Below are 16586 nucleotides of genomic sequence, written 5' to 3'. Positions count from 1 at the left end.
CCTGGGATGAATCCTATGTGGCCATGATGTATAATCCTCTTGATGATTTGCTGCATTCGGTTTGCCAGTATCTCATTAAGGATTTTTGCATCTGTGTTCATTAGGGAGATTTGCCTGTAGTACTCTCTTTTAGTTGGGTCCTTCTGTGCTTGAAAGTTTTATTTTATCAGTCATCTGAAAATTCTATTTATAATTTAAACCATTTTAAAGTTAATGCTTTATTAATATTTCCAGATGAATCCTTTGCTGGTGGTTTGTACTCATCTTTGGGTGATCTCTGTGGAAAACCAGGATGTGGAAATCAGGACGGGAAATTGGGAGAATTTGTTAAGGAAATTGAAAGTGATATGTGCACTTTCTCACCTGTGCTGAAAACAAGTAATACTCATTCACTGGCATCATCCAGCCGCCTCGGTGAGTTAAGTCCCCAGACATGTATACGTGATCTTCCAAAGGCAGAAGTCAGTCATCTGAGAGACCCAGGTGGTGAAACTATCACGCCAGATGGAGCACAGGCCCAAAGGGTGTCTGACACGTGTGAGGAGAAAAGCAGTCCTGTGACATCTGCAACCAGAGGGTGTCTCTGGCTGCATTCAGTGCCCAGGAGCTCCTCAGCAAAGATAAAAAGGTCATCAGTGGATCCATGTTCACCTCCAAGGTCAACTCTGAAGAGGAGGAAGAGCTGCTGGAGGTCCACTGTGCCCTGGGAGCAGCTGCTCAGATCCAGCCCAAGCCTGCAGTTCCCATCCTCAGCTACTGTGGGGACTCCTGACCATGAAGCGTCCTCTTATGAGGATTACTTCTCCCCTGAGAACCTCCAGGAGAGGACCTCAACAAGCTGTCCTCCTGAGTATAGGCCGTCGGCAGATCCTGCTCACTTCAACTGCAGAAGTCTTTCCAAGAGGGAGAGAGTGAGCATCCTGGAAATGTCTGACCTCTCCTGCATTGGGGAAAAACCCAGATCTGCCAGCATCACCAATTTGACAGCAAAACCTACCTCCATCCTCCAGAGTCCTGCCTGCCTGGCTGCGGAGGACACATCTGCTGCTGAAGAAAACCCGGAGTGCTGCAGGCAGGCTGGGCGTCCCCAGGGAGAGGATGCAAGGCCCACGGAAAGTCACCATCCCCATGACACCCACAGCCTGGCAGGGCCAGAACAGGAGGGCAGCTGTGCCCCTGTGGAGGGCAGTAGAGCAGAAAGAGAACCAGTTGGCAGGAGAAGCGCCCCGAAAGAGGGCCCTGACGCTGCAGGGCCAAGCACACCTGCAAGGCACACACAGGAGTGCAGGCTGTACTTTGGAGGTGACCCTCATGGGGAGCGATCTGCAGAGGAAGAAAAGGAAAACATAGTCCTGGGATACAGTGGAAGTACATCAGTCTCCTTTCCCCTGTGTCTCTGTTAGCCCAACACATCCTAGTGATTGATCCACCTTTTAAATGCATCACAACTTCTTCATAATGTATTTATTCCTCCCCTTAACACTTTTTTTTTAATGTGCATTTGACATTTCCCGATGATAAATTCTTTAGGGTAGATAGCTTGTCGCCTGGGAGATTTGTTGGGCTTGTTGCTGTAGGCTTGTTGGTCAGGGATACATTTCCCCCTTGCCTCAATGTTTAGATCAGAAGGGTCCACAGTACCCTCCGGACAGCGGCACAGAGCGAGTGCTTTTCCTGGCCAGCCAGTCCCGCGTGAGTGTGACGTGGCCGGGTGGGGAGCCACTGGTGGGACTCGTCAGACCTGGCATTACACTAGTGTGATTGCATATTTAGAGAGAAATGAAGATAGCATAAGCCTTCAATTATTTCTAGAAAGAGCCGCTATGAAAAATAAATCTTGAAATTTTGACATATTTTATCAATAATTTTTTAAGAAACTTGGGGTAATGTTGAATATGAGAAAATATTTTTAAAGCATTTTCCTCCAGTAGAAAGTTCATTTATGACAGTACTTGTTTGACTTCTATTACTTTGCTTTAGGCATATAATTTAATTGGTTCTATTCCAATCTTTAATTATGCATATTATAGTGACTTATTTATTGAAGATATAATAATGAACTATATAATTTTAGTAATTGTAGCAAAAGTAGCAATAATAAAAACATCTTGCACTTAGGTTCTAGCAAAGTTAAAGGAATATTGAGCTGTGACCATGTTTATCTGAAGATTTGGTTAAAATTTTAATAAAAGCTGGGTGTTGTTGCACTTGCCTATAATCTCAGCACTCTGGAGGCCGAGGCAGGAAAAGCAAAGGTTTGAGCCCTGCCTTAGTGATTTAGTGAGACCTTGTCTCTAAGAAAAAAAAATATTGTAAATAATTTTTTGGGGGGGTACCAGGGATTGAACTTGGGACCTTGCACTTATGAGGCAAGTGGCAGCACCACTGAGCTACATCCCCAGCCCCATGTAAATAATTTTTAAAAGGGCTGGGGATGTAGCTCAGGTTCAATACCAAGTATTGCTGAAACAAACCAGAACATGAAAAGGACCAACTCTCTACTCTTCAAATGATTTTAACCACCATTTTCAAGATAGGGAAGTCATACGGTTAAAATAACCGCAGATGTATTACATATATTTTCCTTGAGCATAAGCTCCTTGAGCATAATTATGTCACACAAAGAAAACAATTTTTTATATTTTAAGTCTACTTTATATATTAGTTTTCTGAACATATTAAAATCTATGAGAAACTATGTTACATTAGGCTTAATGTGTTTTAAAATATAAAGTCATGTTGACTCTCAAGTATTACACAGCATGTATGTTGGCTTGTTTTTATAGTCCAGAATACCCTGTTTTTAAAGCTCACGTTCTCAGTTTTCTCCAGTGTGTATTTTCAAGCTTGTGATGGCATGAACATCAAGTAGGGAAGGAAGCCTGCCGTCCCCTAGTGCGGCACATCTTGGTCCTGGTGTCCTCTGGAGTGTGATGGTCCCTGAAGGCAGCCACACTTCCGTTCCAGGGCCGTGCCCTCTGTGTCCACAGCCCAAGCCTCTGGCTAAATGGAAGAGGAAGCAGGGCAGCAGTGTAGGCTCCTGGGACCTGGAGGAGATGAAAGCTTTTGGAGATCCTGTGGCGGAGCCGTCTGGGTGCTGGGGGAACGCCCTGGTGTGACTTGGCACGACTCGGATGGAACCTCGGTTCGCCCTGACACAGGGCATCTTCTGCAGGCATCTGCCTTTGTCCCCACGAGACAGAAATTCACTGGACCCCAGTGCAAGAGCAGACTTTCACGTTGCCTAGCCTAGATATAAACCCTTCCATTGATGTTTGAAACTGTCCCCAGGACTCAGCAAATCCACCATAGATAAAACTAGAAAGCCTTAAGTTCACATGGACACTCCCTACCTACCAGAACTGAGGAGCACGGAAGACTGCTCTGTATGTCCAGCTAGACCTTCACTCTTTACTGTTGGAATAAAAGTCTCCCGATTTCTGTTGTCTGTGTACTTGGAGTTGTTGTTGTTGCCAAGATAGTGTGTAATAAAGGTTTCCAGAAAAGATTCAGTATTAAACATTAACAACAGGAATGGAGGAAGACTTAATTTCTTAAAATAATCTTTAAATATATATTTTTTATTTTTTACATTTTTATTCCCAATTTTATAAGCAGTACTCAGGTACATGCCTCTTGTAACAAAGACTTAAAAAGATGACATTTTCCTCATCATATTCCCCACTGCCTTCTTTCCTTTAGTTAACAGCTGTGAAGGGGTACACATGTCCCATCTTGGCGTCCTTCTGGTCTGTGGGGCGGTTGCCGGGAAGCAGCACCCTTCACACTGCCCCCTTTCCCAGTGGTGCATTCCTGGGGCAGGCAGGGAGAAAACGCTCACATCAGGTGGTCAGCTGGGGAGCAGCAACTATGCGAGGACAAAGGCAAAGGAAGGAGGTGACATTGTGGAGGGGCCTGTGACCACTGCTGAAATCACACTTCAGCTCGAGGTTAGGCAAGTACAGGTGTCCTGAAGTAAGACAGAAGCCCGCAGCAACAAGAAGGCCAGTGCAGTGACATGCCTGGGCGGGGAAGGAGGGCAGGAGAAGATAGTGGAGAGGTAGCGGGAGTGCCTCCTCAGTGCCTCTTGTCCCCGCTGAGGCATATCTGTTTTTAAATTGGTTTCCAGTTTGTTCAGAAACTACTTGGAATTTTGAACAGGGAGACCAAATGAGATTTGTTGTTAAGTGTAACCCTGGATACTTCGGAGAACAGACTTATGTTTCTGTCCAGACATCTGTGCTGGTGGACACACAGGTGCAACCAGGTAGTTTACAGGATGCTTGTGAGCACATGGAATTACATTACCTTAGTGCCGTAACATTTGTTACTATTTCTGATGTATTTGTATCTGTAGATTTCTATTTTTCAGTGTAGCCTATTTCTATAATGGGCCTGACAGTAAATATTTGAGTTTGTGGGCCAAATCAAGGTACTTGTGTAGATAATTAAGTGATAGGAGAAAGACCCTTTCACAAAATATATATTGATGCAACTCAAAATTGAGTAAATTTTTTGTAATACAGGTCTAGCACTGATAGTAGAATTCTTGTATTGGAGGAAAGGGAAAACTGCATTTCATTTAATTAGGGCTCAAACTGAGTGTTCTTGTCACCAAAATTAATTTGATGAAGGCTGATGAATAAGATTTTTTTGGTAAGATTTTATGTATTTCCCTCTGTAAGTGCCTTTTCACATATTTAATGTCACATCCTGGTATCAGTCCATAGGCAGAGGTTCCTCGTACTCATTGTATAGAAGGTATTAATGGAATTTTGTTGGATTTGAGGTGCCTTTTAGTGTACAGGTTAGTCATTGCAATTGGGAGCTAAATGGAAGCTCTTCAGTTTTGCAAATTGGGATTGTAAATTACAAAACTCCCTTTTCTCTTGCATCAGCCTTGGAGATGCTGCTGGAAACAGTTTGAACTCAGGAAAAATGTCCACAGCAAATGTGCATGGAAATGGAGACCTCATCTTTGTGGCTTTCAACAGCATTAAAGCAGTTTGTTGTTAGTTACTTTATTAAAATGACCTCTGTCTGATTCCAACACTGCTGACTGCAGCTCTTAGTCCACCTGGTGTCAGTTTGAACCACCACATAGATAAAACCAGCTATCATCTTGAGATGGCTGGGGACCTAGTTGCCTTTCACTAATAAAGAGGAAAACAGGGTTTCCCGAGACCCATGTGATCACCAGTGGAAACAGGACCTTTCACACTCCACTATATCAGCCACTGGTTTAATATATTCCTACCAAGTTGATCCACCAGTGGTGTGTGCACATGGAATTACATTTCCTTAGCGCCTTAATATTTGTTACTATTTCTGATATATTTGTTTCTGTAGATTTCCATTTTTCAGTGTAGCCTATTTCTGTACCACTATAGCGTATTTCTGGTACCACTGTGGTATGAACAGATCTAATCACTTTTATTTGTCTTTTTACTAGTAAAATTAATAAGAAGCTGCCCAGTGGGACAGTCACGTATGTACCACTGGTGATACAAGTCACCCAGCAGTGAGACATAACAAATTACAGCCCCATTGTGAACATGTTAATGCAGATTTTCTTCAGGGCTGTGTGGTGAGATTTTACATGTCAGCATTTTACACATAGGTGTTTGCTTCTTTCAGCAGTGTGGACGTGTCCAAACCATGTGACCATTAATCATGAGATTTATCAACTTGATTGGATTAAGAAATGCCTAGCAGATTAGTAAAAGTATGCTTTTGAGTATGTTTTGGTGGTTATGGAGGCATCACCTTGTGTGCTGTGTCTGGTTCTTCGTCCCATCACCTTTTTGGTGCTCTTTCCTTCCTGTGTTTCTGAACTAAATACCTGTGCTCTACCATGTTCTTCTGCCATGACGTTTTTCCTTGGAAGCAGTTTACCATGGACTGAATCCCATGAAACCGCGAGCCAAATTAAACCTTTTAAGTTGTGGATATTGGGTATTTTTAGTGATGGGAAAGCTAACATGCAAACCATTAGGTTCTTTTTCAAAGACAGTTGTCACTAACTACTGGATGTGGAAGATAGCTGTTCTACCAACACTGTCTACTAGATCTTCGTGGGGGCAAGTTTCAGACAGCCGTTCATTGAACATTTCTTGGCAAGCAGATAGAAAACAGTTCACCAAAGCAGCAGATACTGGAGCCCCAGTCTCTGTCCCCTAGTTTTCTACCTTTTATGAAAAGTTCCAATGGCAGGCAGACAGTATTCTCGGGGCAAGTTTCTGTAAACTTGCTAGCCGCAGGCTACTAGATATCCTTTAACCTTGCATTTTATCATATAGCCATTGGATGTCAACCCCTGGGATATTAGCTTCTGCCCATTCTAGGTTTGTATGCCTCGCTTATGTGTGGGTAGGGGATATCTCTATAGTGTGTACGTGAATCCATCTTTCTTGAGTTTGTAAATAGTGTATGAGTATAACGAATGAGATACTGACATGCTGATGACCCAGCTGATGATGTTCCTCGTTTCAGCGTATTTCTCACCCATTTCAGCAGCAAAGCCTTCATTGCTGGGCCTACAGATTGGAATTGGTTCTGGAGTATGGTGTCTGGTAACTTGGTAGTTAGTTGATCACTCCTGGAATGTTTTCGGTGGGGATGAGCTAACGTTTACTTCATATCCCATAATCAGCCCAAACCTCTAAACTATAGCACAGCGATTATCACAAAAAGTTTCATCATAGTGCACCAATCGCCTCTGCAGACTCAGACTGCCATGGTCACTGCCTGTGTCTCTGAGGTTGGAAGGCCAATGAGGCCCAGGAGGAAGAATACTGTGATGAATTAGTGTCTGTGTAGGGGGGTGACTGGGTTCGAGGTGGGGCTCACTTAGATGATCACTCCAGTGCAGAATGATAGGCAAAATGCCATAATTGTAAAAGACATATTCATAATCCTAAAGTAAGTACTTTTAATTTTAAATTGGATTAGTAACCATATGAATTTGCAGCTGTTTTGTGTCATTGAAAGCAGCATGAGGAATCAGTTAAAAATGTTATGTGTGAGTTTAATAAGAACTGAACTTAGGCAATCATGGGTATTTCATATTGTTTGATATGTGATATTTTGCATATCCTGAGTATTATTCAAGTGGGACTGTAAATTATGATAGCAACAGGTACCTTAAGTATTCCTTGTTGTTTTTGTTTGTTTGTTTTTGTTTTTTGTGGTACCAAGAATCAAACTCAGGTCCTTGCGTTTGTGAGGCAGGCACTGGAACCATTGAGCTAAATCCCCGGCCCCCTCAAGTATTTTAAATTGAAGAGTAATTATTGTACTTTCGGGCAGTTCACATAATCCACAAATATATTCACAAATGTGTTCAGCTGCTCTCCCGGAAAGATTCCATCCCACTCACCGGGTGTTAGGACTGCAGACGAGCTTCCCAGCTCAGCGTGGGCTGTGCAACCTGAACAGGAAGGCTGGCCTCAGGGAGAGAAAACTGCTGGGTCTCAGCTGATTGGTCCATTCACTCCAGTAATGCACTTTGAACAAGGGTCCACACAGACTCATCAGTATGATGTTAATATCAGACAAGTAGGGAAGATATGGTCAAAATAAGCAATATAAAAGTATCAAAGAAAAGATACAAATAACTCCCATGGTTAATTATATAATTTTAAAAGTTTTGTATATAGGAAACATTTATTTGTTCCTCCAGTAATTATAAGGGGAAAACTTACACATTAGTTAAAGAGCATTATTCTATTTGCCTTTTCCCCAAGTTAACAAAGTGAACTTGTTATTCTGACAGATGAGTGAGTAGGAGTAGGACCTCAGCTGAGGTTCACTTGTGCAGAACCACTGTGTGTCTTGCCTGTACCCCAGAGGTAAATATGGAAAGGAGTTTTTCTAGGTATCTTTTAAGGTTCTTTCCACAGTCTTAAGATTTTGCACTCTGTGTTGTTAAGTAATTCAGAATTTTGGAGCTCAGAAGAAATTTCATATTACAGTACTATTATATACTTTTTTGGGGAGAGGGGGACCAGGGATCGAACTCAGGACCTTGTCCTTGCAAAGCAGGAGGTAGAAACACTAAGCTAGATCCCCGGTCCTCCTATTACATACTTGTTACATATTAAAACGTTGGATTCTAAAGTCAGCTTTAGAAGCCTTCTTAGTCCTTGACTTTGGCACAGAACCTGATACCTACAAATATCTGTTTCTGTGGGTGGTTTGAACTATAGACATGCATACCCTAGCTGGCAGGTCTGGACCAGGGACAGGGAGTTAAAACTTTGGATAATGGTGGTTTTATGCAAAGCAGTCAAGTAAGAGGAGATCTGGTGACAGCAGTAGCACTTCAAGATGTGAAGTGTCACCCGGGGCTGGCAGAGTTGGAGATGGGACGTGGACTGTGTCCTCTCCAGTAGCACGAAGCAGTCGGCCTACTCAACACTAGGCTTGCAGAACCGCCTCGCTTCTCAGCTGCTTAGGGTTTCCTGTTACATCCTTAAGGAAAACCTATCACTACACTAGCAGAATTTGCAAAATGTCTTAGTAATAAAGAAACCATTTAATTCCATTATTTTGTGACTGCATGCTTTGTGAAATCCTGAAGAATATCTTTGGCAGCATCTGTCTTTCTTAAGTTTTAGAAGTTTATCATGCATTTCCTAGAGTTTTTTGTTTATAGAATGCTTTTCAACCTGTTTTATTGGTAGCAAGAACTGAGGCAAGTGACTATTATAGAATCTTGAATACACTGTAAACTGCAAACTTATTCATGGTTAAATAACAAGAAAACGTTTCATCCCCAAGTTGTTTTTAGTTCAGTTTGTTTTAATTTGATATACTCTATTTGTGTTTTAAAAGGCAAAGACATAGTGGATACAGTTAATACTAATTCTAAACATCTAATTACTTTTCATCTTAGATCTTAAAGATAAGAAATAAGTTTTGTTCATCTCCTACCAGTGAGGTTAGGAGTTCTGAGTATTTAAAAAAAAAGATCATTGAAAGTTGTAGAAAGTAATACATAAATGACAGATAATCTTTCCTTCAAAGAACCAAGTTTAGCTAGACCTTAGAGTAAGATGCAAGCTGCATTACATGCTGTGCATGGCCTCCTGGCCCTCCTGCTCCATCAGAGCCTGTACTAAGCTGGTTGAGGTCACTGTGGCCTCGACCCTGGGCGTTAGCAGGGCTAGGATGGCGTGACTGACCGGAGACTGGAGGGGGGGGGAACTCCATGTGTGATTGGTTTGTCTCCAGAGGAATGTTTGGAGAATATAGGCAAAGAATGTTGGTTTCTGGCCCAGAACCCAACCTTAAAATGTTTTTGAGGCCCAGTTTGCAAACGACAACTAGCTTGAATTTAGGAAAACACTTAAACATGGTTGTCTGTACTTTTCACTTAGCTAGAACTCTGATTTTGAAAACAGTAAAAGTTTTCCTGTCATGCTCTCAAACTTAGTTATATCTGGTTTTATCATACTGTCCAGCAGATATGAGGTAGAAGTGTAGGGGAACGTAATCAGTAATCATTTGTAGACTGAATCCTAATACTATGTACTGGAGACTATTTCCTGAGGTTGAATTATTTATTGCCTCTGACACAAAACTGCCTTCTCTCAGGAGCTGGTTTTTACCCTTATCCTTTTTTGGGGGTGGCGGGGGATCAGGGATCGAATTTGAGTCCTTGTGCTTGTGAGGCAGGCAGTGGAACCACTGAGCTAAATCCCTGGCCCATACCCTTATCTTAAAATCTAAGAATTGAAGGTTGAATAATGCATAAGGAACAAGCATACATTTTCTTGCATTATCAAATGGAGTGATGTGATACTATTCAAATTTTAACCAAATAGGTGAAATGGTGTCTGACCATTGGGCTAAATGAATCACTTGGGATACTTACATAGATTAAACTGAACAGTCTAAATAGACCTTAAAGCACCAGGCAAAGTGGAATTTACTTAAGGGTCCTATATTTTCCTGTTAACCATTTGCATAAATAAGTATAATTTTTAATTTTTATTTTGCTTAAGTTGCATTAGCAATCAGACCACCTAAACTAGCTAACCTTTAGTCTGTTGGGTTTTAGATGTTACAAATGGACCAACAAGGCATGACGCTTCATATGGCTCAGGGGAAGGTGTTCAGGACCTCATCAGACCTCACGAGGAGTCAGAGGAAAATGGGAAAAGCAAAAAGGTCAGTGTGTGCAATATTTCAAACTTTTTAATGCTGCTACATGAGAATTTCTACTTCAGGTTACAAAGCAAACTAGGCTGGGCCACTGTGTTTATTTTTTAAACATGGGTAAATGTTGGGAAAGTCTGACTATAAAACCGAGTGCTGCTGTCAGTCGGGACAGAGCTAGTATTGGCAGTTTTAGCTCTCACACTGCCTGTGCATATCTGGCTTGTGAAAATGACCACAGCTTCTCTCCAAAGAGCGTGTGGGCTGCACCAGCATTTGTTGTCTTTCAGATCTAAATAAGTATTTACTAGATAGGAGTACAGACTAGTAAATCTTTGACTTCTGACCTAGGCGTGATTTAACCTAAAACCCTCACAGCCTTATTATCATAAACAATGATTCAGGTCAGTAGGGGGCACTAGACAGACTAGCAACAGATGCAGAGGACAGCAGCAAGGGCACTCTCCTTGTGGGGTGAGTGTTAAGAAGTGCAGATTTAGATAGCAAGATACATAGACCTTGGCTTATCTTCTTAGAGGCTAGCAGGAAGAATGATCCAGCTTTCTTCATATGCATTTTTAAAGGCACAGCCTCGCAGTACTTTGAGGTCTTTAAATGTGGAGAGGGGAGAGGTGTTTATGTTGACATCTTACGTTGTAATGAGTCAACAACACTGAATTTAGTTTTCTGGTATTAAAAGTCTAGGACAGAACTCTAGAAGGATTGAATTGGTGAATTCAGTTCTTGACCTGTATCTTACATATATGTCAGTAATTCTATTTTCCTGAGATTTTTACCTGCTTGTTTTTGTTACTGTTAGGTTTCAAGATAATCAGTGTTAAACTGAAATCTGAGACTTTTTAACACAATTGCTTTTTATGTATAAGTACAATGGTATCTCAGTTCACAAATGCTTCTGTTCGTGAACAGTGCAGTTCACAAACTGAAGTGTTTGGCAAATTCTGTCGTTTCATGAACTCCACATCAGGTGATGAACAGTACCTCAGCCATTTTCCCCAGAATTGTGGAACAAATTAATTTTGTGAATTGAGATACCACTGTATATACTAAGGAATTGAATTCTATTAAACAAACAATTGCTAGTTTTTTAAAAATCTTATATAATTGATTTAATGTTGCAAACAAGCAAGTTTGTAGGAAGTCTTTCTTCATCAGCTGATTGCTGAAGGACATGTCTGTTGAAATGGAGAGTGGATGTCTGGGGTATGGGATGGGAGTTTCCGTGTTTTCATAGGAGAGCTGGCTTTCATGCTGTTCTGTAGTTACAAAAAAGCTTTCGAAGTCTGATGCGTTTTGACAGTCCCAGTAAACATTTCTCCTTCCTTCTTTTTTTTTCTTTTTGATACTGGGGATTGAATCTTCACTTTTAAATTGTTTATTTTCAAACAGAGTCTGACAAAACTACTGAATTGCCCCGGTTGGGCTCAAACTTGGGATCCTCCTATCTCAGCTTTCCCGAGTGCTACGATTGCACCAGTGTGTCACATGCCTGGCTCTATGATCCTTTTTTCTTCTATCTTAAACTTGAAGTAGCACATAGAAGCAGCATGTCTCAGCAGCCCCAAGGAGCAGGCTGGATGTGTTTAACCCTGAATTCTGTGCACCGTGAAGACAGAGGTCTAAAAGGTAGGAAGGGCAGGAGGACTGGAAATCCTGGAGCCTGGACACAGCAGCTCAACTGGAGAACGGTGGCCTGGGGGTAGTCGACAGAACCTGCCCAGAGATGCTGCTCAGCCTGGGAGTTCTGTGCGCAGTTGTTCTCCTCTTCGGTTTTGTGGCTTCACTGAGGTTGTCGGACCCGTACCATAGTGGTGTTTTGTTCTTAGCCTTCTTCTGGGTCACAGCTTTCTGTCTTTGATCTGTTCTGGAAAAGTCTCTGCAGCTGTTTCTTCTGCCTGTTTTCCATTGTCTCCACTGCTGGGGATGCAGTCAGTGGTGTTATTCTGAAGCCCACACCTCAGGATTTCCTGTATCTTGGTGTCTTATAGCTCTCATTTCTTCCTGAGGTTTTATTTTTAATTTTTATTTTTACATTCCATCTTTCACTCTTTGTAAGTCAATTATGATGCTAAATGTACATGGTTAGTTTTAACATCTTGTACTTTTTAGCTTATGTAATCTGTACTTGCAGTACTCTAACAAAATCATTAATCTTATGTGGGGTTTGTTTTTTGTTGTTGGTTTTTTTTTTGAGTGCATGAAGTGTATTTAGTTTGAAATGTATACCTGTTAAGTTTGACATTTTCTGACTTATTTTCTATTCGTGTCTGTTTTTATTGTCTGTTGTTTCTCTTGTGTTCTACACCTATAAGCCTGCTTACTTTTGGCTTATCTTCCTGTCAGGAATTGAGACAATTTGAAGCTGGGCTTCTGTCTGCACAATGCAAAATGTACCTAGGGAAAAGAGCTGCAGAGGCCGTGTCACCCCTGAGGGCTTCTGCCTGACCTCACTCTCTGTGAGCTGGCAGTGTCTTCCAGTAGCTGGTGCTTGCTTATTTGCACCTTGTCTAGCTTTTCCAGTCTATCACAGTGAAAAGGTTGTTCCAAACTACTTAGTCCTCTGTTACTGGAAGTAACGGGTGAATTTTAATAGCCCTTTTAAAAAAAGAAGACTTTTATAAATAGTATTTTGATATAGATCCTTCTAAAAAAGCAATGAAACACTGAGTGAAGAGAAGGAATTTTTATTTATTCAAACGTGGAACCTTGTGCTTTCAAGGCAGGTGGCAGTACCACTAAGCTAAATCCCCGGCCCTAGAACAGATTTTTAAAATGAACTCTCTAGTCATACTTTTGCAAAAGACACATTAAACAAACATCTGGAATGACCTTAGCTCAGTTTGTATTAAGGAACAGAAGTAAATGTGAGTCAATAAAAAAGTAGGAATCTCAGAGTTGCAACTTGCATTAGAATATTTTTGTCTTAGTACCTGCTTTTAATGGAAAAAGTCGTGTATAAATTAGTGAGGAAATCAGTTGTCTTTTTTTTTTTTCTGGATTTTTGAGAAAGGGTCATACTATGTAGTTTGGTCTGGTCTCAAACTCACTGCCTTACACTCACAATGATCCTCCTGCCTCAACCTCGTGAGTGCTGGGATTACAGGCACATGCCACCACACCTGGCATAGACTTATTTTAAGCACATATTTATAAATTTGGGAGCCTTTCTGAGTTTGACAGTCAAACAACTTTGTACGAATGTACTCTGAGCCTACAGTATGCATGCCTTTGCAGCCTTTTCAGAGGAAGAAATGTAAGATGTGATCACAAACTTTAACCTGTTTCTTACTTGTTGGATGTGGTCAAACAGAGACCCTGAAGAAACAAAATGTAGATTTAACGCTAAGTACTCTCCAAAGGTACATGAATGTTTTTCCTCCAAGGTTTCTTGTTTATTCTACTACTTCTGGGCTTGTTGTTATTGTTGTTTAAAGGGGTATTATCTTCAGCAAAATTTTTAACCTCAGTTTGGATAGCTTTTCTTAAGTGGCTGAGTTATGAAATCTCATTTTGAAGCTGTCTCTACCAATCCCAACTGTTCTGAGAGAGGGCAGGCTGTGGGTCAGAGCCCAGAAATGCTTGCAGATGGATTTCATAAGCTTGGAGGCCTGGGGAGAATCAGAGGACCAAATGCAATGCACTTATTGTGACGGTGGTTAAAGAAAAAAGAACTACACATCAGATAGAATGCTTACATTTGTTAAATAGGCTAGGAAACAAATGAATAATAGTTCGCGTATGTTTTGGTAATTGCTTATTTTTACATTTTTGCTAAAATCTGAAGCCATAAGGACATAGACTGTGTCCTGTACATCTGTTAGTACTCAGCATAATACAGTAGCACACACAAAATATTTTCTGAGCAAATAGGGATGCATTAACTTCCTTTTTACTTTCTGAGTGAAAATGCTAATCATTTCTAGTACTCCTAACAGTCATTCAGTAGTGTTGTAATCGGCATCATGTACTTGTGCTTATTCCTCACCTTGGGAGTGGTTTTATGTCAGGTGAGTGTGTATTCTCAGTGAGCTGTGGTGCAGCACACCTGAAATCCCAGCACTGTGGAAGACTGAGCAAGAGGACCACCAAGTTCGAGCCCAAAGAGAGAGAGAGAGAGAGAGAGAGAGAGAGAGGAGGGGAGGTGGAATGGGGGGATGAAGGAGAGAGAGACAGAGAGACAGACTTGGGGACGTAGCTCAGTGGGAAGGCCCTGGGTTCAGTCTCAGCACTGCCCTCAACCCATCCGTCAGTAGGGTGCCATCTCTTAGAGCCCAAGGTTGAGTGTTGTAGGCGTTCTTGTTGAAGTTTTGACTCCTGGGTTTGTTCCTGCTGTTTCTCTGATCTAAGAACGATGACTTGGAATGAGTATTTCATTGCTGTCATGGAGGTAATAATACTTTATGAATGTGATTTTCCAGTTTGCAGTAATTCCAGGACCTTGGCTGCGTGCCATTAGATAGTGTACTTGGCTGGAAGCATGTACGTTTGTGAGTGGTTTTGATTTTAAATTTAACTTTCAAGTTGAAATAACAGTGACTCATTAAAATGACAGGTGATATTTATTTATTTTAAAAATTCAGTCCGAATATTTTATTATTAAACATTTAGGGGAATTGCAGCACTTCCTCAAGGATGACATGCTTTTAAAATGTCCATGTAAATAATTTCCCATTGTTCATGCCTGCTGGACATGGTGAGATAGGCCTCTCTGGAGGGTCCACCTGTCTTCCCAGTTAGACTGATGGAGCCCAGAAGTGTCCCTGGTTCCTAGCGCAGGTGTCCAGCGATCTGCACTTCCTGCGATAACCCTCTCTTGGCAGTAAAGCAGCGTGGGCGGGCGGGATGTGCTCATTGTGACAGGTGTAGGGCCTGTCCTCCCACAGTTGTGACTCCTGGAGATTATACAGATTTTCCTGAGTCGCTCACAGGTCCCATTCATAATATTTTTATTATGTTTGAGAGAAAATATTTCTATAACAAACATGAAATAGAATCTCCAAAGCACTCTGTCTTTTCTTTAATGTGCTTTCCTGTTCGATGCAGGATGGCTTTGAAGTGCATGCATGACGAAGCGCCGAGTCCAGAAATCATCAAACATGCTTGGCCGAGGGGTGGTAGAGGTGAGGGCCAGCACAGAGGGTCACCCGGGGCCCATAAGAAGCTGGCGGCCAAGGTCACAGGGGCCACCTCCCACGGAGAGGCCTGTCGGGTGCGACACGGGGCCGTGTGAGGGGAGCTGCTGGAGGTCTGCTGGGAGGCAGAGGTGCCTAGGCAGAGGAGAGGATGCAGGCCTGCTTAAAGACTTGCAGGTGTTGGTTTCCAAGGTCTGTCTTAAAGTGATCCACTTAAGCAGATGCTATAATCCATGTTAATTTGCCTTAATCAGTTGTTTTGTTTTGTTTTTGAGACTTTGGGGAACATGTTATTTATGTTTAGTACATTTTTTTGTTTTATCCCATTCCCGCCTCAAGCCCTCTTCCCTCTCTATGTACAAAAGCTTTGTTTCCATTTTTTCCTTCTATTTTCGCTTTTTTCTTGCCCCTTCCTTAATCAGTTTTGAGATAAACAAAAATGGTAACGTGCTAAAGTAACAAACTTTAATCCTCATGTTTAAAGAAATAAAATAAAAAGGTTTGTTTGGGTGTGCAGGACTGTGTGTAAGTAAACCTGTACTTGGTTCTGGTCTTCGTGCAGACGGAGGCCTGTGTCAGTGAGCGGCCCTGGCCGGGGCGCTGTTCATACTTCAGTGCTGCTGTGTCTCCCCAGAGGCCACTCTGCCCAGGCGGCTCAACTCAGCTAATCATGGTCATTCTATTCTCTGACCGTAATTAGTAGGCGAATATGACTCACTCCTGTCCAATAGGATGTGAAAGGAAGTCTTCCTGGGAGGTTTCTGGAAAAGCGCTGTCTCATTGCAGACAGCCCTGGGAAGAAATGGCTGGATGGATCCCCTGGAACACTATAGCCAGAGGTCAGAGCCAAAGGAGTGAACCGGAGAAGGAAGGAGCAGAGGCCGGAGGGCAGGAGGGCTGCAAATCTTACGGCTTCCTTCTTTCCACTGACCTCAGAGGGGTGTTCTCATCGGGCCACTGCTTCGTGTGTGTGTGTGCCTCCGACATGAGGCTGCGGCAGATCCAGAGATGCGTAGCAGTGCCTCTGTCCAAAGGCCAGGCCTCACCTCCAGCACAGAGATTTTCCCAGGCAGGTTTTAGGTTCTTCTTTGGAGGAACACGATTTCCTCCCTGATTGTAAGGTTTTTATTACTTTACCTTCCCTTAGGTCTGTGTAGTACTTTACTTTTCTAAAAAGTTATTGCTTTCTAATTATTTAGGAATATAAATTATTGGCTAGAAATCTAGGATAACTTTGATTTTTTTAAAAATAATAAAATCAGGATTATTCAA

General features: G+C 42.0%; 1 protein-coding gene across 10 annotated transcripts in view; it reads left to right on the top strand.

The window, feature by feature from the left end:
- The window catches only part of Mcph1 (microcephalin 1), a 199245-nt gene that overhangs the window by 27023 nt on the left and 155636 nt on the right, over nucleotides 1-16586 (top strand). For 7 of the 10 annotated variants that reach the window (XM_033765542.1, XM_033765540.1, XM_019206955.2 and 4 more), the window contains exons 8-9: nucleotides 235-414; nucleotides 10064-10173. In XM_033765542.1, coding sequence (XP_033621433.1) covers nucleotides 235-414; nucleotides 10064-10173 — 290 coding nt within the window. Of the gene's footprint in view, nucleotides 1-234; nucleotides 1863-10063; nucleotides 10174-16586 lie in introns of those variants that run through there. The other 3 variants (XM_019206953.2, XM_019206952.2, XM_033765543.1) reach the window with 2 other exon arrangements.

Source organism: Fukomys damarensis, unplaced genomic scaffold (genome assembly GCF_012274545.1).
Source record: "Fukomys damarensis isolate Sample0158 unplaced genomic scaffold, DMR_v1.0_HiC HiC_scaffold_18, whole genome shotgun sequence".
NCBI classification, from domain to species: Eukaryota; Metazoa; Chordata; class Mammalia; order Rodentia; family Bathyergidae; genus Fukomys; species Fukomys damarensis.
The sequence above is the reverse complement of the archived record's forward strand: the minus strand, read 5'-3'. Positions and strand labels throughout refer to the sequence as shown.